Source organism: Nycticebus coucang, chromosome 14 (genome assembly GCF_027406575.1).
Source record: "Nycticebus coucang isolate mNycCou1 chromosome 14, mNycCou1.pri, whole genome shotgun sequence".
Lineage (NCBI taxonomy): Eukaryota > Metazoa > Chordata > Mammalia > Primates > Lorisidae > Nycticebus > Nycticebus coucang.
This window is the reverse complement of record NC_069793.1, coordinates 18,184,571-18,205,603: the sequence shown is the minus strand read 5'-3', so window position 1 is coordinate 18,205,603 and position 21,033 is coordinate 18,184,571. Positions and strand designations below refer to the sequence as shown.

The window sequence follows — 21,033 nt, the reverse complement described above, 5'->3', positions numbered from 1 at the left end:
GTGGCTCAGTGAGTAGGGCGCCAGCCCCATATACCGAGGGTGGCAGGTTTGAACCCAGCCCCAGCCCCCCCCCCCAAAAAAAAAGGCTCAGAGTCTGTGGCTCAAGCAGCTAAGGCTCCAGTCACATGCACCTGAGCTGGGGGGTTTGAATCCAGCCCAGGCTTGACAAACAATGACCTCTGCAACCAAAAAATAGCCGACGTTGTAGCGGGCGACTCTAGTCCCAGCTAACTGGATGACAGAGACAGGAGAATCACTTGAGCCCAGGAGATGGAGGTTGCTATGAGCTGCGATGCCACGGCACTCTACCTAGGGTGACAGCTTGAGACTGTCAAAAAAAAAAAAAAAAAAATTGTACACAGCTATAATTAAAAAAAAATATTTGTTAGGCGTTGTGGCAGGTGCCTATAGTCCCAGCTACTTGGGAGGCTGAGGCAAGAGAATTACCTAAGCCCAAGAGCTGGAGGAGGACAAAGTGAGACCCTATCTCCAAAAGAAAAAAAAAAAAAAACTGGTACAGAAGAATATCAGGGCCCAGAAACAATGACCTGAGTTACTTACCAACTGCTCTCCAGTGAGAACAGGACAGAATATGTCTATGCTGAAAAGAAGCAATTTTCATCTGGATAAAAAGCTCATTAGCACATGTAGGGTGTTAGATACTAGAATAAGCTATCAGTAATGGTTTTAAAGTCACAATTTAACAATAGAACAGCTAATGATCCACTTTTAAGGTTTTTAGCCTTCTTCCCTGAAGAACAGAGATATCTGGAAACCTTACCTCTCTAATCATCTTTAATTATCAAAAAGCCCTCAAAGGGGGCCTGTCATTCATTCAAGTGTATCTCCCAAGCTCTTACTACAATGCTACATGCACGCCATAGGGTTCTATAAAAGACTAAGCAATAACCACCACCCTGGAGGCAATGACACTGAAAATATGGAAGCACAACTATAATCCTCTATAAATCTTTTTTTTTTTTTTTGTAGAGACAGAGTCTCACTTTACTGCCCTCGGTAGAGTGCCGTGGCGTCACACGGCTCACAGCAACCTCTAACTCTTGGGCTTACGCGATTCTCTTGCCTCAGCCTCCCGAGCAGCTGGGACTACAGGCGCCTGCCACAATGCCCAGCTATTCTTTTAATAGATGCATAAAACATCTGTTAAAGAATTCTCTAATATGATTTTGCTTTATTTAGAGGGGGAAAAGGGTGGTATGTGCAGAGATTTAAGCTGAATGAACCAGGCAACTAGAAAAACGGCTATACTGCATGAAGTAATAAAGTCTAAGGGCGATAAGGAAATAGTAAGGACTGAGAAGAGAGAAGAGAACACGGTAACATAAGAGAGAGAGAAAACAGGGCGGGAGGTGGCTCACACCTGTAATCCTAGCACTCTAGGAGGCCAAGGTGGGTAGATCAAGACCAGTCTAAACAAGAGCAAGATCCCACTCTACTAAAAATAGAAAAACTAGCCAGGCATGGTGGCAGGCACCTGTAGTCCCAGCTACTTGAGGCTGAAGCAAGAGGATCACTTTAGCCTAAGAGTTTAAAATTTCTATGAGCTATGATGATGCCATGGCACTGGCACTCTATCCAAGGCAATAGAATGAGACTTTGTCCCAAAAAAAGAAAAAAAAAAAAAAAAAAAGAAAGAAAGTATTGAGAAAGTTGTGCTAAGAGTATAGAAAAAAAGAAAACATATTAGAAAATCACCAAGAATATAGAGGTAGGTTGGAAAGATGAGTAAAGGGCTCTCGATGCTATTCTGACAGGCTTGAACTTACTTTTTTTAAATCTCAGGCTTGTTCTCTGAGACAGGCTGTGAATTTATCCCAAGATTTCAGAAATAAGCGAGTTTGATCAGATTTGTCCTTTTCAAAGATATCTAACAATAATCTAGATAGATGAAATAAAGTAGAGAGACATGGACATCAGAAGCCTCTTACATATACTAACATCTAAGTTTAGGGGCACAGTTTTGGGCAATACTAAGGAGACCAGGGAGGGCAACGCCTGTGGTTCAGTGGATAGGGCACTGGCCCATATACTGAGGGCGGCAGGTTCAAGCCCGGCCCCCGCCAAACTGCAACAAAAAAATAGCCGGGTGTTGTGGTGGGCGCCTGTAGTCCCAGCTACGTGGGAGGCTGAGGCAAGAGAATCACTTAAGCCCAAGAGTTTGAGGTTGCTGTGAGCTGTAATGCCACAGCACTCTACCGAGGGTGACATGGTGAGACTATCTAAAAAAACAAACAAAAAAACAAAACCAAGAATTTCCTTCTTCTCAGGGCCGTGTTCCTTAATGTCCCCGTGTATTTTAGAGGTGCCTATGGGACTAACCCAAAAATAGGTAATAGTGGAGAGATATGATGGACACCTGCTCATGGACACCTGAGGCTACCTCGTCTAGAGGGCAAAAACAAAATGAAAATTTTCTCAACTGGGTCTCTCATTTGTAAAATGGGCAAAAGCAGTTGCCTACTTAGTCTCACAAAGCTCTAGTGAAGACACTTGATTCAAACAGATACAAATGCTCTTGGAAAAAATGAAATGACAACCCACTCCCTGGTTAACTAAGAATGACCTGCGTTAAGTGCATTCATTCTCAAACTTTAGCTTGTAACGAAAGCTGTGTAGTATATAAGGCCACGTGCTGGGGCTCATTGCCTGTAATCCTAGCACTCTGGGAGGCTGAAGTGAGTGAATTGCTTGAGTTCAGGAGGTCAAGACCAGACTGAACAAGAGAGACTCCGTCCCTACTAAAAATAGAAAAACTGAGGCAAGAAGATCGCTTGGGTCTAAGAACTTGAGGTTGCTGTGAGCTATAATGCCATGGCACTCTAGTAAGGGTGCCAGAGTAAGACTCTGTCTCAAAAAACAAAACAAACAAAAACTACATGATACAGAGTCTTAGGCCCTACTCTAAGAATATCTACATTTTTAAGTTGCAAGTGATTTTTATGCAGTGGTCCACGGTCAGGAAGGATACTGAATGAGCCCAATGTCTTGAAAGATTAGAAAAGAGAGACTTTACCTCTTTCATGTTTACATGGATGGAGCTGGAACATATTCTTCTTAGCAAAGTATCTCAAGAGTAGAAGAAAAAGTATCCAATGTACTCAGCCCTACTATGTAACTAATTTATAGCTTTCATATGAAGCTATAACCCAATTATAACCTATGAATATGGGGAAAGGGAAGGGAGGGAAGGAGAGGGGAGGGGAGGAGGGAGGATGGGTGGAGAGAGGGTAATTGGTGGGACCACATCTACGGTACATCTTACAAGGTGCATTTATTTATGTAAAATATAAATATAAATGTTTTAACACAATAACTTAAGAAAATGCCAGGAAGGCTATGTTAACCAGTCTGATGAAAATATTTCAAATTGTATATAAAACCAGTGCATGGTGCCCCATGATTGCATTAAAGTACACAGCAATGATTTAATAAAAAAAAAAAAAAAAGATGAGAAAAGAGGCTAAAAAGAATGCTGTGTTAATGATAAATTCGACACTAGGCACTAGGCAATGACACAAGTGTAGAACATGTTAAAGCAAAAGGTAATTTGAGCCACAAAGTTCTATTTTTAAGGATCATATATCTTGGGACACGAGAACACCTTTATTATGTATTAAATCTTTATGATGATATTCATTGTAATTTCATCTGTTATCTACTGCTAAAATAAAATTTTACTAACAAAGAACTCTCATAAAAAGACACATTTACTTTACTATTATTTTGGAAACTACAGAGAAGGCAGAGGATCCATTTCAAAAGAGCAAGATAACTAACTGAGCCAGCACACTCCATCCCCACCTATTCCGCAAAAACTGATCAGTAGTATTATCATCATCCACACCTGTTATACCTAATCCCAGGGTACTCTGAAACCTGGTTTAAAGCCAATGAAATCAGAGGCATTGGAAAATGGGTCCTTCTCTGAACAAAGTACAGAATTCAAGTTCCCTGAAGCTACTACAACTTCAGGCCAGGTTAGCAATTTTAGCTGTGTATAATAGCAGTTCTTGGACAGTACTGCAAGATAACAGGTTTCTCATCCTCACAATTTATTTGGGCAAATTATCAACTAAGATTGATAGAGTTTAACTTTTGGGGGGAGGGGGAAGAGGGAGGATAATCTGATATTCCTGAAATCATGTGGTAAAAACTGCACTTTCAATTAGACTTGGGGGGTGGAGTGGGGTGGGGTATCAAGATACAGGATTACATTTTGCATCTCAATACAGAATGCTATAGAAAATACTAAATATGGGGCGGCGCCTGTGGCTCAGTGAGCAGGGCGCCGGCCCCATATGCGGAGGGTGGTGGGTTTAAACCCGGCCCTGGCCAAACTGCAACAACAACAAAAAAAGAAAATACTAAATACACTCTAGCTAACAGTCTCTGTCTGATGAGTCTAGGAATAATCAAAAATAATAATAAAACACTTTCTTCCCAGGAGATGCTTTGAAACTGCACACCCAACCCAAAGCAATAAAGATACAGTTTTAAAAAGAAGTGCTTTGAAATCTACCACATGGGAAAAAACTACATCTTGAAAGGATTGGAGGCAGCACACTTGAGCTGAGGTTAGTTTGGTCTCATATCAACAGTACCTTTATGTAAAGAACTTAAAGCCTTGAGGAAACCAACATTGAGGTAGAATTAGACTGCAATAGGATATAATTGCCTAAGAGAATCTGGAGTTTTGCTTCCTTGCCAAATTTGTTCTTCCCCCTCTTAAAGAAAGGAACCTATATCAACAAATAACAAAACAAAAAAAAAAAAAACACAGCCCAGTTCCTCTGCTTATGATAAAAATTAGACAACAAAAATACTTACACGGGACTGGAATTCAAAGAGCAATGATCCACCATCATTTCTGGAAGGAAATCCAACTTAAACGCAGCCATCACCTCACTCTCCCCTTCAGAAGCCAATGATATTAACTTGCTGCACTTGTCTGATCCACAAATACACACAGGTTTAGCTTCCTGGGCCCCACAAAAAACACAAAGTGGAAACAGGAGCTCAGGGAAACCAGCAATAAGTGCCACAGGAAAGAGGCAGGACTGGGGAAGGGGCAGGGAAAGGGAGTACTGGATTAAAATGGGGATGTGACCATGTGAAGGGAGGCTCAGCCCATCATACAATGAAAGTGCTGATGCGCCAGGCTTGTTTTGTGTGATTTTCCCTGGCGAAGCAGTACTAAGTGCACTGTCAGATAAATAGTGTCAGATCCATGAAGATAGCAATGGCTAACAGAGCAGAAGAAACAGACTTGTTTCATATCCTCCAAACTCCTCCCTGTAAATCATTTTTTGAGGTTCCCCCAAAGCCTGAACTACTTGAAATTAAAAAAACAAAACAAACAAATAAAAAAAAAAACTCACCTTATGTTTTTAAAGAACTGGGTTGTTAGCCTTGGTTTTAAACTTGCATTTCCATGTGTCAAAGACAGCAATGAGCAGAGTGATTAGGTGAGTCCAAACTAATCTCAGAATGTCCAGACCATCAGAAGGCAGGCCAGAAGCAAGCTGGTTACCACTCATATACTACTAGCTACCCTGGACCAACCTTGCTTTCTTGATGTCTAAAGCAAGGTGTATTATATAATGGTCCTTTCTTTGGGGTTAAGGCCTGTAAAAATCCTTGGTTCAGTAACATTCATTTGGTGGCACAAGCAAAATTTATTAAATCTGAATCTTAATTTGCCAGAAAATAAAAATGGAATATTAAAATTCTGCCCCTTGGGCTCGGCGCCCATAGCACAGTGGTTACTATGGCAGCCACATGCACCAAGGCTAGGGGGTTTGAGGCCAGCCGAGGCCAGCTAAACAACAATGACAACTGCAACAAAAAAAGCCAGGCATTGTGGTGGGCGCCTGTAGTCCTAGCTACTTGGGAGGCTGAGGCAAGAGAATCGCTTAAGCCCAAGAGTTGGAGGTTGCTGTGAGCTGTGATGCCACAACACTCTACTGAGGGCGACACAGTGAGACTCTGTCTCAAAAATAAATAAATAAAAATAAAATTCTGCCCCTTGATAGCATACTAAGAAATAATGTCTATTCAGTTCTCTGTTGTCTTTTCTAACAGAAACAAAAAACAAAAGCAAACAAAAGCCACCATGGTGATGATTAAAAAAGAACTTGGGCCTACCTGGGACAAACACTCAAACACATGAAGGAAGAAATAAGAACTGCAGACTTAGTCTCTTCATTCTCTTTCCTCCTTCAAATGTTGCTAAACCCAAGAGTAAGGGACACACACATAAAAATTCTATTATGGGTGAGCAGTAAGAAGGATATACTTAGCAGTCAAAGCAGATGTGTGCTCTCATTCTCAATTTAGCTCCACATCCCTCCAAACAACAAATGGTGGCATTTCAATATTTAGGCAGTGACTCTAAAACTATATCTCTGAAGGCTTCCAAATTTCACAGGCTTTCTTTCCATTTTTATCATTATTTATCTTACCTCAAAGATTTCACTTCACCCAAGCTCAGTTCACAACACAGGGAACTTTGAAAAAAAGGTATATTCAGCCTGTAAAGAAGTAGACGAATGAACTCCTAAACATAGAGCTACCTTAAAAATAATAATGATGTACTGACTTCCCATGGTCCAAATAATGATGATGATGATGATGATGATGGAAGGTAACATGTAGTGACATAGGCGTAAAAGTTCTAGTGTAATTAGCAATGGCTGACACCTGTCTGCATCTGACCCAGGAAGGGTAGAAACTATCTTGTGTCCAATGTCCAGACACAAGGATCCAAAATCTAGAACTGTCACAGCAGCTAATTGCTTTTTATATTTTGTCAGACTCCAGCACATCTGGTCTACTATGTTGGAGGTAGAGGTAGCAGGAGCTCTCTCATCCACTAGAACCAGCAAAAAGAAGCTGCAGGCTCTGTACCTGTAAATAGCTCAGTGGCTAGGGTGCCAGCTACATACACCGAATCCAGCCCGGGCCTGCCAAACAACAATAACTACAACCCATGTGGTGGGTGCCTGTAGTTCCAGCTACTTGGGAAGCTGAGGCAAGAGAATCGTTTAAGCCCAAGAGTTGGAGTTTGCTGTGAGCTTTGACACCACAGCACTCTATTCAGGGAGACAAAATGAGACTGTCTCAAAAAAACAGAAGGTGCAAATGAGAAGAGACTATGCAAATGACACACAGTACCCAGTTCACCCAGCCCTAATGGTCACACAGGCAGAAAACAGTAACCTTATCTGGGACTGTTTAGGTTACTGGTTACATTTGTCCTAGTTTCTCCTATGTACTCTGGAGTTCAGGGCATGCCTCTTCCTATAGAATGCTGCCTGGCATAAGAGTAATTCTGTGAGTCAACAACCAAATTAGATCTTTTGGTTGGAGAATTCCTTTAAAAATTAGGAACAAACAGCCAGGAGTTGTGGTGAGTGCCTGTAGTCCTAGCTACTGGGGAGGCTGAGACAAGAGAATCACTTGAGCCCAAGAATGAGGTTGCGATGAGTTATGACTCCATGGCACTCTACTGAGGGTGACAAAGTAAAATTCTGTCTCAAAAAAAAAAAAAAAAAAAAAATTAGGAACAGGGCAGCGCCTATAGCTCAGTGAGTAGGGCACCCGCCTCATATACCAAGAGTGGCGGGTTCAAATCCTGCCCTGACCAAACTCCAACAACAACAAAAAAAATAGCCGGGCATTGTGGCAGGTGCCTGTGGTCCCAGCTACTCAGGAGGCTGAGGCAAGAGAATCACCTAAGCCCAAGAGCTGGAGGTTGCTGTGAACTGTAATGCCACAGCACTCTACCAAGGGTGACAAAGTGAGGCTCTGTCTCTAAAAAAAATAAAAAATAAAAAAATAAGCAAGCATATTGGTTGTGTGGCTACAGTACCAGCTATTTGAGAGGCTAAAGCAATAGAATTGCCTGAGCCTGGGAGTTTGAGGTTGCAGTGAACTATGATGATGCCATCATAATCTAGCCCAGGCAACAGAGACTTTTGACCAGGGATGGGGGAATCAACAAATTTCAAGGAACCCCACTAGTTATTCTGTTTGTAATATTAACTAAAAATAAACGAATTCTAATCATACCTCAACTTTAAATCAGAATCACATCTATAGTCAGAGTACTTATAGAGACTTTACCTCATGAGTCACCAGGCACCCAGCAGTATATAAAAGAATGTACACTCTTTACAATAATGCCTGCCATGCTAGAAGTTGAAAGACACTCATTTAGAGTAATATTTTAAGGTCACTTATTCCCTATTCACATAATTTTAATTCAAAGTAAGTTTCTAGAAGCTGGGAGTGGGTCATGCCTTTAATCCTAGCACTCTGGGTGGCTGAAGGAGGTGGATTGCCTGATCTCACAAGTTCAAGACCAGCCTGAACCAGAGTGAGACCTTGTTCTCTTAAAAATAGCTAGGCACTATGGTGGGAGTCCCAGCTACTTGGTGGCTGAGGCCAAGAGAATCGCTTGAGCCCAAGTTTTGAGGCTGCTGTGAGCTGTGATGCAACAGTACTCTACGAGGCCAACAAAGTGAGACCCACTCTCAAAAAAAAAAAAAAAAAGTTTCTGGAAGCCCAATTGGTACAATGGTTTTAAAAAAACAAAGCAGGGAATACAGCACCCAATATGCTTACGCTACTATTATAATCCATTTCATGATTTATCAAATAACATTGCTTTAAAAACCTACAGTATAGAAATGTTGGGCTGGGCTGTGGCATACACCTGTAATCCCAGCACTTAGGAGGCTGAGGCAGGTGGATTGTCTGAGCTCACAGGTTCAAGACCAGCCTGAGCCAATGCAAGACCTAGTCTCTAAAAATAGCTGGGTGTTGTGGCAGGCACCTATAGTCCCAGCTACTTGGGAGGCTGAGGCAAAAGAATTGCTTGAGCCCAAGAGTTGGAGGTTGCTGTGAGCTATGATGCCATGGTACTCTACCAAGGGTGACAAAGTGAGACTCTGTCTCAACAACAAAAAAAAAGTTATAGCAAGAAGGATATTTCTCTTTTGGCAGGTCATAACAGTTATCCCATTATAATTAAGTTCAACATGCTTTGAGAAAAGAGGGCACAGAAATTAATCACAAGTCACTCAATTTTAGAAAAGGGTTATAAAGTTAATAGATAATAAAAAACAATTGTGGGAATACAAAAATGCAGATATTAAGGGAAATTTACAAGTAGAATTAAGACAGTTATTCGCAAAAAAAAACTGCCCATCAGACTTTTTTAATGTCTTAATTAGATATAAATTCCAGGCTTTCTCCACAAAAACACACATTAGAAACAAAGGATTCAACCAAGAGTCCTCTGTAAGAGAAAGCCTTAACTCTCCCTCAGTTTCTTTTTACTACCTGTTCCATTCACTATGAATTTAAATTTTATGGTTACCAATTCTTTTCCAGTTTATCTGTTTCAGTTTTCTTCACCGTGAATATTCTCTACTTCTTTTTTAAGGGTACCAATTCAAAGTCTAATTATGCAAGAGCAACAATTCAAACTCTGCTCTATTAGAAGCAATCAGCTTACCATAATATTACAAACCCAAATCCTTAAAAATGATCAATATAGATGAAAACAGTTGAGAGAATAGCATACAATGTCTTCACAATATAGGAATGGCATGAACTTAGTTCATGTAAAAGTGAATTATGTAGAAATCATAATATTTGTTTTGCCAAAAGGGTGAAAAAAGAAAAGCAGAGTTGAGCAAAATTACTAGGTGGCATGTGCAGATATCTATCTGGAATAATACCAGGGAGTTTGGTGACAGGAAAACAGATTTTTTGAGACAAGTCTCACTTTGTCACCCTCCGTAGAGCGCTATAGAATCACAGCTCACAGCAACCTCCAACTCTTGCTTTTTTTTGTTTATTTTTGAGACAAAGTCTTACCATGTTGCCCTTGGTAGAGTGCCATGGAATCTCAGGTTCACAGCAACCTCAAACTCTTGGGCTTAAGTGATTCTCTTACCTCCGCCTCCAAAGTAGCTGGGACTATAGGTACCCACCACAATGCCCATCTATTTTCTTGTTGCAGTTGTTTAGCTGGCCCGGGTCAGGTTTGAACCTGCCACCCTCGGTGTATGTGGCTGGTGCCGGAACCACTGTGCTACGGATGTTGAGCCAACTTCAAACTCTTAGGCTAAAGCAGTTCTCTTGCCTCAGTCTCCCAAGTAGGTGGGACTACAGATGCCTGCTACAACGCCCAGCCATTTTTTTGTTGCAGTTGTCACTGTTGTTTAGCAGGGCCAGCCAAGGTTTGAACCCGCCAGCCCTGGTGTATGAGGCCAGCGCCTTAACCACTTAGCTATGGGGGCCAATAACTAAGGAAAATAAATTTTATAACTTAATGTCAATTATCAAAGTGTGTTTGAAAGGGTAATAATGTGAAGTCTGGTTATATGAACAGAGTGGAGGTCAGAGACCTCCAATGAATTATAAAAGAGAACTTACGTGGGCTCAGCATCTGTAGCACAGTGGTTTCGGTGCCAGCCACATACACCAAGGCTGGTGGATTTGTACCTAGACCAGCCCAGCTAACCAACAACAGTTGCAACAACAAAAAAATACAAAAAATAGCCGGACGGAAAGCCCCTGTGGCTCAGTGAGCAGGGCGCCAGCCCCATATACCTAGGGTGGCGGGTTCAAACCCAGCCCCAGCCAAACTGCAACAAAAAAATAGCCGGGCGTTGTGGCGGGCGCCTGTAGTCCCAGCTATTCAGGAGGCTGAGGCAGGAGAATCGCCTAGGCCCAGGAGTTGGAGGTTGCTGTGAGCTGTGTGATGCCACGGCATTCTACCAAGGGCGATAAAGTGAAACCCTGTCTCTAAAAAAAAAAAAAAAATAGCCGGGCATTGTGGTGGGCGCCTGTAGTCCCAGCTACTTGGGAAGCTGAGGCAAGACAACTGCTTAAGCCCAAGAGTTTGAAGTTGCTGTGAGCTGTGACGCCACAGCACTCTACCCAGGGTGACAGCTTGAGGCTCTGTCTCCAAAAAAAAACAAACAAACAAACAAAAAAAAGAAGAATAGTTTAAAACTGCAGGAGTGGCTCAAACCTATAATCTCAGCACTCTGGGATGCCTGGGCAGGGGGATCACTTGAGCTTAAAGGTTCAAGCCCAGCCATCTCTAAAAAACAGCCAGGCATTGTGGTGGGCACCTGTAGTTCCAGCTACTTGAGAGGCTGAGGCAAGAGGATCGTTGGAGTCCAGGAATTAGAGGTTACTGTGAGGCATGATGCCATGGCACACTACCGAGGGCAACAAAGTGTTGCTCAAAGGAGTGGGGCACCAACCCCATGTACCGGAGGTGATGGGTTGGATGGGTTCGAACCCAGCCCCGCAAAAAAAAAAAAAAAACAAAAAAGAGGCTCGGTGCCTATGGCTCAAGCGGCTAAGGCACCAGCTACATACACCAGAGCTGGCAGGTTCAAATCCAGCCTGGACTTGCCGAACATTGGCTGCAACCAAAAAATAGCCGGGCATTGTGGCAGGCGCCTGTAGTCCCAACTACTTGGGAGGCAGAGGCAGGAGAAATGCTTGAGCCCAGGAGTTTGAGTTTGCTGTGATCTGTGATACTATGGCACTCTACCCAGGGCGACAAATTGAGGGTCTGTTTCAAAAAAAAAAAAAAATAAAAAAGAAAGAATAACTTAAACAAAAAAACTTTGTGTTTTCAAAAAGAGTCTAGATAATGTAAAAATTTCTGAACTGGGGGGGGGCTTAAAGTAAAGAAGAAATAGAAATATTACAAAAAATATTTTGGGGCAGTGCCTGTGGCTCAGTGGGTAGGGTGCTGGCCCCATATACTGAGGGTGGTGTGTTCAAACCCGACCCTGGCCAAACTGCAACAAAAAAATAGCTGGGTGTAGTGATGGGCGCTGGTAGTCCTAGCTACTCAGGAGGCTGAGGCTAGAGAATCACCTAAGCCCAGGAGTTAGAGTTTGCTGTGAGCTGTGTGACGCCACGGTACTCTACTGAGGGCAATAAAGCGAGACTCTGTCCCTACCAAAAAAAAAAAAAATTTGTATTTCAAATCTAAAATCACTGTACTAAAAAAGCACTATGTCTCAAAATTTATTGTGTGTTAAGCTGCTCTGCCTGTAAAATTATCACAAACTGAGAGGATATGACAAGGCTGAAGGAAGGAAAACCACCACTTTTTTTGAAAGCCAGAAAGTTTTCCATTTCAATCCATCCTTAATCACTACTGTCCCCTCCCCAATCATTGCCAAAGATAAGGATGAGCAGAAAGGCCCTTTTCTTCAGCAAAAGTACAAGCTCTGAGCCTCCCTTGGAGTATCTGTGACTAACCCTGATCTAACAAACAGTCCTGTCAAATTCTGACCACCCTTTCATTCAAGTCATATTTTTAGATCCCAAATTAGTTCTGGAAATTGAGTGTGATTCTTACTTGGTAAAATATACTGTGAATTTACACTTTATTTAAACTCCAGTACTGATTAAAAAATCACTATGTTGAACATATTCTAATTTTGGGAGAGTAATATTATTTGTGTGGAGCCAACTAAGTTCTGCCCTTATCTTTGTTATAGTTTAGTTGGGGTCTCCCAACTGTGAGGTGGAATGAGGAAGATAAAGTTAACCGGATAGTTGTTATGTGTAGAGTACTGCTCCCAAATGCCCCCCACCCCCAACACACACACACTCCTTTCCCCCAACTATAAGAACTAGACAAAAGATAGTTATGGTAGTTACAGTAGGAGCTAAGTCTGTCTTGGGAAATAGCTAAGGAGAAAGAGTTGTGAAAATGGGCAAGAAAATATTTCTACATTCCCAAGGACAGACATTTTGCAAATTTTATCCCATAATGAAGAAAAGAAGCCATCACCTTTCTGAAAGCAACTTTTTTTCATATCTGCACAGCAGGCCTCATGCAAGAAGGTTAAAAAGATGGCCATGGAGCACACCCATCCAGTAGTTAGCCCATACCTGTAGCTTTACACCTCCCTTTCTGGACTACGTCTTCACTCTAAAAAACCAAGGAAAATAAAAATAAGTGGCCCATGCCTACTACACCTCTCATGACTCCAGATCCCTATGTACCCTCTTTCCAAAAAGCCCAGTTGTCACTATGGCAGAAAATGAAAATACAACAGTAATCCTCCCTCTCCCAATTTTTTACACAAATACCTTAAAGATGCATCGCACTTAATGTCTCAAAGCTAATTTTAAAAGACCATCAATGTAAAACAGCAGTAAAGAACTAAAAAAACAGCAGTAAAGAACTAAAAGGCTTAAAAGAAGCTTGCCCTGGCTCGGCGCCCATAGCTCAGTGAGTAGGGCGCCAGCCACATAACACTAAAGGTGGTGGGTTCGAGCCTGGCCTGGGCCAGCTAAATGACGACAACTGCAACACCAAAAAAAAAAAATGGCTGGGTGTTGTGGCAGGCGCCTGTGGTCTCAGCTACTTGGGAGGCTGACGCAAGAGAATCCCTTAAGCCCAAGAGTTGGAGGTTGCTGTGAGCTGTGATGCTCCAGTACTCTACTGAGAGTGACATCATGAGACTCTGTCACCAAAAAAAAAAAAAAAAAAATTTCAGTACTAGGTGATCGAAACAATCATCTAAACATCTGCTTTGGAGAGGAGACTACACAAAAGCCAAAGGCTGTATAATTCTTTTAGCAATTAAAGACCATGTTATTCATGTGCACAGGGCACCACATTATTTCCCCAAAACTTTGGGCAAGGAACTTTTCAAAGACAACCAAGTTCCTGCCTCCATAAATTCATCCTGGTGGCCCTAGGGTGGTGAACCACTGAAACAAAACAAAACAAAACAAATTGGAAAATGGGGGAGTTAAGTGAAGGTAAAAGCAAACAGAAGAACCACAAAACCAATTTGTTTTAGTTTTGAACTTTATGGAAGAATCTTACAAGTAAAGATTGATCCTATAAAGCTGTCCCAAATCCTACAAACTTCCATTTACAACTCCTGCCAGCTGTACTTGTGTCTGGCCCCAGTTCAAAGAACTGTTCAAAGTCATCAAAAAATAAAAATTCTTTTTTCGTTTTATTTATCTGCTTACTTAATTTACTGAGATAGAGAACTCACTCTGTCACACTGGACAGAGTGCTGTGGCATCATTATAGCTCACAGCAACCATGAACTCTTGGACTCAAGCCTCTTGCCTCAGTTTTTCTTTCTCTTTCTTTTCCTTTTTTGAGATAGAATCTCACTCTGTTGCCCTGGGTAGAGTGCAGTGGCGGTAGAGCTCACAGCAACCTCAACCTCCTGTGCTCAAGTGATCCTCTCGCCTCAGCCTCCAAAATAACTGGCATGTGTCACTATCCAGCTAGTTTCTCTATTTTTATATATATGTATATTATCTTTTAGCTTGGCCCCTAAATAAATTAGAATAGTTTTTTTATTTTTAGTATACATGGGATCTTGCTCTTCTTCAGGCTGGTCTTGAACTCCTGAGCTCAAGCAATCCACCCTCCTCAGCCTCTCAGAGTGCTAGAACTACAGGCATGAGCCATCTCACCTAGGCTAAAAAAAAATTTTTTTCTAAAAGCATTTACTCGGACGGGCCTATACCAACAAAAGCTACTAAGAGGAAAGGAACTTCATTTACTAAGTTCAAAGTATTTCATTCAATCCTTTCTCATTATAACTCTTTAAAGTGGGTACTACTCTTTAAAGATTCAGATGCTTAAGAAGATAGTCTGCACATAGCCTTTAGATAGGTCTGTCTGTCTTGAGAAATGTGATCATTATCTAGGAAGTGCCAATTTATATTGAGGTGTTATATCTCGAGAGGGCTCTGGAGTGGTGGTTATCATAGAGAGTAGGAATCAAGTTAAATTTCTACTTGTTACTGTGGAGGACGTAAAGGGCAAAGAAAGGCCAGAGGACCAGGTTTCCCAAAATGTAGCATGAAACAGTTTGAGAAACGGTGCTATTGGGCGGCGCCTGTGGCTCAGCGGGTAGGGCGCCGGCCCCACATGCCGAGGGTGGTGGGTTCAAACCCGGCCCCGGCCAAACTGCAACAAAAAAATAGCCGGGCGTTGTGGCGGGCGCCTGTAATCCCAGCTACTTGGGAGGCTGAGGCAAGAGAATCGCCTAAGCCTATGAGTTGGAGGTTGCTGTGAGCTGTGTGACGCCACGGCACTCTACCAAGGGTGATAAAGTGAGACTCTGTCTCTACAAAAAAAAAAAAAAAGAGAAACGGTGCTGTTATGTGACTTGTTTTAACAGCCATCACTTCTACCTTCCCTGTGAGACCAGACTAAGACTGCACACCAGCCAGTAAAATAATTTCCAAGAGAAGAGCAAAAGGCAAGCCTGGAGTTGTTAAGGAAGACCAATTCATGTGTATGAAAGAGCAAGGGATATATTGTGTGGGTCCCAGAGAATAGAGCAGCTCTTGGGGGGCTAGAAAATACCCTAACACCTGGTGGAGAGAAAGAAAAAAGTGAATTTTAAAAAATCCAAAAAATAGGATATTAATCATCCTACTCCTAAGTCACCCAAAGACTTTTAAAAGGAAAACATACATGAGAACAAAATAAACACAGTATTCCGCCACACAGGCCCTTGTTACCCGGAGGATGGTGGCTAGTCCAACGTACAAGAAGGTGTTTTCTTTAAAAGCCTTGTCTTCCAGGCGGCACCTGTGGCTCAGTCGGTAAGGCGCCGGCCCCATATACCGAGGGTGGCGGGTTCAAACCCGGCCCGGGCCAAACTGCAACAAAAAAAATAGCCGGGTGTTGTGGCGGGCACCTGTAGTTCTAGCTGCTCGGGAGGCTGAGGCAAGAGAATCGCTTAAGCCCAGGAGTTGGAGGTTGCTGTGAGCTGTGTGATGCCATGGCACTCTACCAAGGGCGCTAAAGTGAGACTCTGTCTCTACAAAAAAAATAAAATAAAATAAAAGCCTTGTCTTCCTTTTATTTATTTTTTTGCTTTGGGTTTTGTTGTTTTTGAGACAGTCTCCTCTGTCTCCAGGGCTAGCCATGGTGTCATACATAGCTCACAGCAACCTCCAACTCTTAGGCTTAAGCAATCTTCCTGCTTCAGCCTCCCGAGTAGCTGGCACTACAGACAAGTACCACAACATCCTACTAATTTTTCCTATTTTTAGTAGAGATGGGTTCTTTCTCTTGGCTCAGGCTGGTCTCTAACTCCTGCGATCAAGAGATCTTCCCACCTTAGGCCCCCAGAGTGATAGGATTACAGGGCTGAGGCATCGTACCAGTCCTGTCTTCCTAGTTTGGCCTTTCCCATCTCCTCTTGCCTGTTCTGTGAGAAAACAGAAATGGTTTGGGGAGAAAGCTTAATGGAAACTAAAAGCTTTAGTTTTGAGGTTTTTTGTTTTTTTTTTTAACATCTTTCGTTTATGTGGGAATCAGAGCACAAAAGCTTTATAAGGAAGTCTAAACTACATTTGTACTATATTTCCTCGGAGTGAAAAAGACATGGCTTTTTTGAGATTGTCTCACATTGTCACCCTTGGTAGAGTACCGTGGTGTCATAGCTCACAGCAACCTCAAACTCTTGGGCTGAAGCAATTCTTTTCCATGCCTGTAGTCTCAGCTACTTGGGAGGCTGAGGCAAGAGAATCGCCTAAGCCCAAGAGCTGGAGGTTGCTGTGAGCTGTGACGCCACTGCACTCTACTGAGGGCGACAAAATGAGACTGTCTCAAAAAAAAAATAAATAAATAAAAGACAAAACATTGTCCTTTCCAAGAAGGTGGGCACTGACCACTGACTCAGTCAGCAGCGGCTCTTAAACAGTATACACTGTATCACAAACTCCAGAGATAAGGGTTGATAGCACAGTGATGCTCAATGACCTACATAAGTCCTAAACCCATGATCTTGGCCTCATTAGCAAAATTCACTCTTATTAACAATTGTTAATACCCTCAATAATGCCTCAAAAACCGTTTTTGATATAAGATAGGAAGCTAATATCTAAATTATCCAGATTAAAAATTTTCAAACTTTTTTAAAAGCATAAGTGTTTTCCCCCTAAACATGAAAGTGAAGCTGTCAGGTCAAAGACAAAGGAGGACAAGGCAGCCCCAATTGTTTCTCCCACCACTTGGAATAACCCTACATCTCCTGGATAATTTACCAATTTTATATCCACTCTGAAATCAATAGTTTTTGAACAGATTTTTCTATCTCTAGAATCAATGAATTTAAGATACCATCAATGATGATAAGTGTATATCATCCTTGAATTGATAGTATATGATATTTAAAGTTTGTAAACCTGTATCACCTAAAAGAGAGGAAGTCTAGACATTCACAAAGTGACAAAAATAAGAGCTAACATTTTTGGAGCACCTGTCATACGCTATACCCTATTACGGTACTTTACATTCAATCGTCATACCTAACCTAGCTTCATTTTGCAGTTGAGAAAAGACACAAAGAGATGTAGTGACTCTCTCAAAATCACAGGAATCCATGATGCTTCAAGTAAAAAACTGTCTCCAAGGAAGCTCATGCACACAAACTACAAAAAAGACTATTTAAATGCTCAGGACTATAAAATTGAGTCTCATCATTTTTCTGAGGCAACTCTTCTAAGTAAGTAAACTTTCAAAGTCTCTACTGTTTTAAGATCCTCTACAGATGGGCGGCACCCATAGCTCAGTGGGTAAGGTGCCAGCTAATTTTAGCTGGCAGGTTCAAACCCAACACAGGCCAGCCAAAACAACAATGACAGGGCGGTGCCTGTGGCTCAGTGAGTAGGGTGCTGGCCCCATATACCGAAGGTGGAGGGTTTGAATCCGGCCCCAGCCAAACTGCCCTCCCCCCCGCAAAAAAAAACCCGCTGGGTGTTGTGGCGGGTGCCTATACTCGGGAGGCTGAGGCAAGAGAATCGCCTAAGCCCAAGTGCTGGATGTTGCTGTGAGCTGTGATGCCATGGCCCTCTACCAAGGGTGACAAAGTGAGACTCTGTCTCTCCAAAAAAACAAAACAAAACAAAACAAAGAATGTTTATTGCAGCCCAGTTCATAATTGCTAAGTTGTGGAAGAAGCCCAGTGCCCATCAACCCATGAATGAATTAATAAATTGTGGTATATGTACACCAGGGAATATTATGCAGCCTTTAAAAAGATGGAGATTTTACCTCTTCCATGTTAACATGGATGGAGCTGGAATATATTCTTCTTAGCAAAATATCTCAAGAATGAAAGAAAAAGTATCCAATGTACTCAGCCCTACTATGAAACCACATTATAGCTTTGAAAGCTATAACCCAATTTTAGCCCAAGAATATGAGGACAGAGGATAGGGAGGAGAGGGGAGGGGGAAGAATGGGTGGTGGGAGGGTAATTGGTGGGACCACACCTACCGTGCATCTTACAAGGGTACATGTGAAATTTACTAAATGTAGAATATAAATGTCTTAACATAATAACTAAGCAAATGCCGTGAAGGCTATGTTAACCTGTTTGATGAAAATATTTCAAATTGTATATAAACCCAGCACGTTGTACCCTACGATTGCATTAACGTACCCAGCTATGATTTAATAATAACAAAATGACAGCTGCAACAAAAAAAAAAAAGAGCCTCTACAGAAATATGATTAAGAGTAGTTCCTTAGCCGGGCGTTGTGGCGGACGCCTGTAGTCCCAGCTACTCGGGAGGCTGAGGCAAGAGAATCGCTTAAGCTCAGGAGTTGGAGGTTGCTGTGAGCTGTGTGAGGCCACGGCACTCAATGGAGCGAGGGCCATAAAGTGAGACTCTGTCTCTACAAAAAAAATAAAAAAAAAAGAGTAGTTCCTGCTGTTACTCCATAGATGTGTGACTTAGAGAAAGTTAATTGGCATCCTGTAAAAGAGAACACAAATTACATTTAAAACAAAAACAAAACAATGGTGGCTTGGTGCCTGTGGCTCAAGCGGCTAAGGTGCCAGCCACATACACCTGAGCTGGTGGGTTCAAATCCAGCCCGGGCCTGCCAAACAACAACGATGGCTGCAACCAAAAAGCAGCCAGGCGTTGTGGTGGATGCCTATAATCCCAGCTACTTCGGAGACAGAGGCAGGAGAATTGCTTGAGCCCAGGAGTTGGAGGTTGCTGTGAGCTGTAATGCCACAGCATTCTATCCAGGGTGACAGCTTGAGGCTCTGTCTCAAAACAAATAAACAAACAAACAAAAACCAAAACAGTGGATACCCAGAACACAATCAAGCCACTGTATACACTTTTTAACTGAAAGAGGAAAGAAACAAGTGATAGAAATCACTTGAAGAAAAATGTGTTGTTTTAACTTAACAAAGTTTTTTTTTTGGGTGGTGCCTGTGGCTCAATGAGTAGGGCGCCAGCCCCATATACCGAGGGTGGCGGGTTCAAACCCAGCCCTGGCTGAACTGCAACCAAAAAATAGCTGGGTGTTGTGGCAGGCGCCTGTAATCCTAGCTGCTCGGGAGGCTGAGGCAGGAGAATTGCGGAAGCCCAAGAGCTAGAGGTTGCTGTGAGTCCTGTGACATCATGGCACTCTACTGAAGGCGGTAAAGTGAGACTCTGTCTCTACAAAAAAAAAAAAAAAAAAAGTTTTTTTGTTTTTTTGGAGACATGTCTTGCTCTGTTCCTAGAGCTAGAGTGCAGTGGTGTCATCAGAGCTCACTGCAGCCTCAAACTCCTGGGCTCAAATGATCCTCCTGCCTCAGCTGCCTGAGTAGCTGGGACTTACCAACACACCCCACCAAACCCAGCTAATTGTTTTACATTTTGTAGAAACAGAGGTCTCACTATATAGGCTGGTCTTAAATCCTGGCCTCAAGCCATCCTCCCACATTGACCTCCAAAATGCCATGATTAAAGAGGCATCGTGCCTGGTCCTCTTTGCTTCTTTTACCAAATATAGACAGTGCAACAACAACAAAAAAGTATACACATTTTAAGAAAGGAAAAGTGGGGCGGCGCCTGTGGCTCAGTGAGTGGGGCGCCAGCCCCATATGCTGAGGGTGGCGGGTTCAAACCCAGCCCCGGCCAAACTGCAACCAAAAAATAGCTGGGCGTTGTGGCAGGCGCCTGTAGTCCCAGCTGCTCGGGAGGCTGAGGCAAGAGAATCGCGTAAGCCCAAGAGTTATAGAGGTTGCTGTGAGCCATGTGACACCACGGCACTCTACGCGAGGGCAGTACAGTGAGACTCTGTCTCTACAAAAAAAAAAAAAAAAAGAAAGGAAAAGTGTATTAAAATTGTAATATTCAAGTCATGTTTAACTTCTGCAATTACAAGAGATATAAGATACAATATACAAGATAAACAATGCTATCAGTGAACTAAGTATTACCGGCATGAGCCACCACACCTGACCCCAGGGAAGCTATTTAACCATTAATATTTTGCTGATCTGTAAAATGGGGGTGAACAGGTAGGTTAAACAGGTCCTTTAAAGTACACAATAGTGGTAGACACCTGTAGTCCCAGCTACCTGGGAGCCTGCGACAAGAGGATCTCTTGAGAGTTCGAGGGTGTTGAGTCTTAACGACAGAGTGTGACTCTGTCTCAAAAAAATAAAGTACACAATAAATCCTTCCTTTCTAGTCCCATCATTCACCTTCCACTGTAATAAACTGCTATGTTGGAACAGAATAGGTCCTCTACCACAATAGGCTTAATTCTGACTTGTCTTGGTCAGCAGGCGTAACATTTAATAGTTTCTCTGGGACGCTTGTTCTTGGGCTACTCAGATAGTCCATTTCCATGATACAAGCTTAAGTTTGGGGCTTCTTACTCTTTATTAACTATTAAGTCACCTAGGAGTGTCCTCCTCACGATCCCAGTACAAAAGTTTATAAATAGATCTTAATCTCATCTTCTTCACAGTGGCCAGTATACTTACTCTTCCTTTCTATAGTGACGACCATTTCTTCTAGCCTTTTATTGCATGCTGTGGTTAAAAAGCACATAACAAAATTTAGTGAACTATATATAGTGTTAAGTATATTCACGTCGTGCAACGTGGCAACCCTTTTTAAAACTTTCCTCTTTCATAGGATTCTTTGCCTAGTACCCTTAAGATTCCT

The 21,033-nt window shown here is 42.3% G+C and overlaps 1 protein-coding gene across 19 annotated transcripts in view; it reads right to left on the bottom strand.

Moving 5' to 3' along the window:
- The window catches only part of CELF1 (CUGBP Elav-like family member 1), a 100,599-nt gene that overhangs the window by 31,076 nt on the left and 48,490 nt on the right, over positions 1–21,033 (bottom strand). For 15 of the 19 annotated variants that reach the window (XM_053560771.1, XM_053560772.1, XM_053560767.1 and 12 more), the window contains exon 2: positions 4,849–5,000. In XM_053560771.1, coding sequence (XP_053416746.1) covers positions 4,849–4,919 — 71 coding nt within the window. In that variant the 5' untranslated portion in view covers positions 4,920–5,000. Of the gene's footprint in view, positions 1–4,848; positions 5,001–6,482; positions 6,552–12,963; positions 13,004–21,033 lie in introns of all 19 variants that reach the window. The other 4 variants (XM_053560777.1, XM_053560778.1, XM_053560775.1 and 1 more) reach the window with 3 other exon arrangements.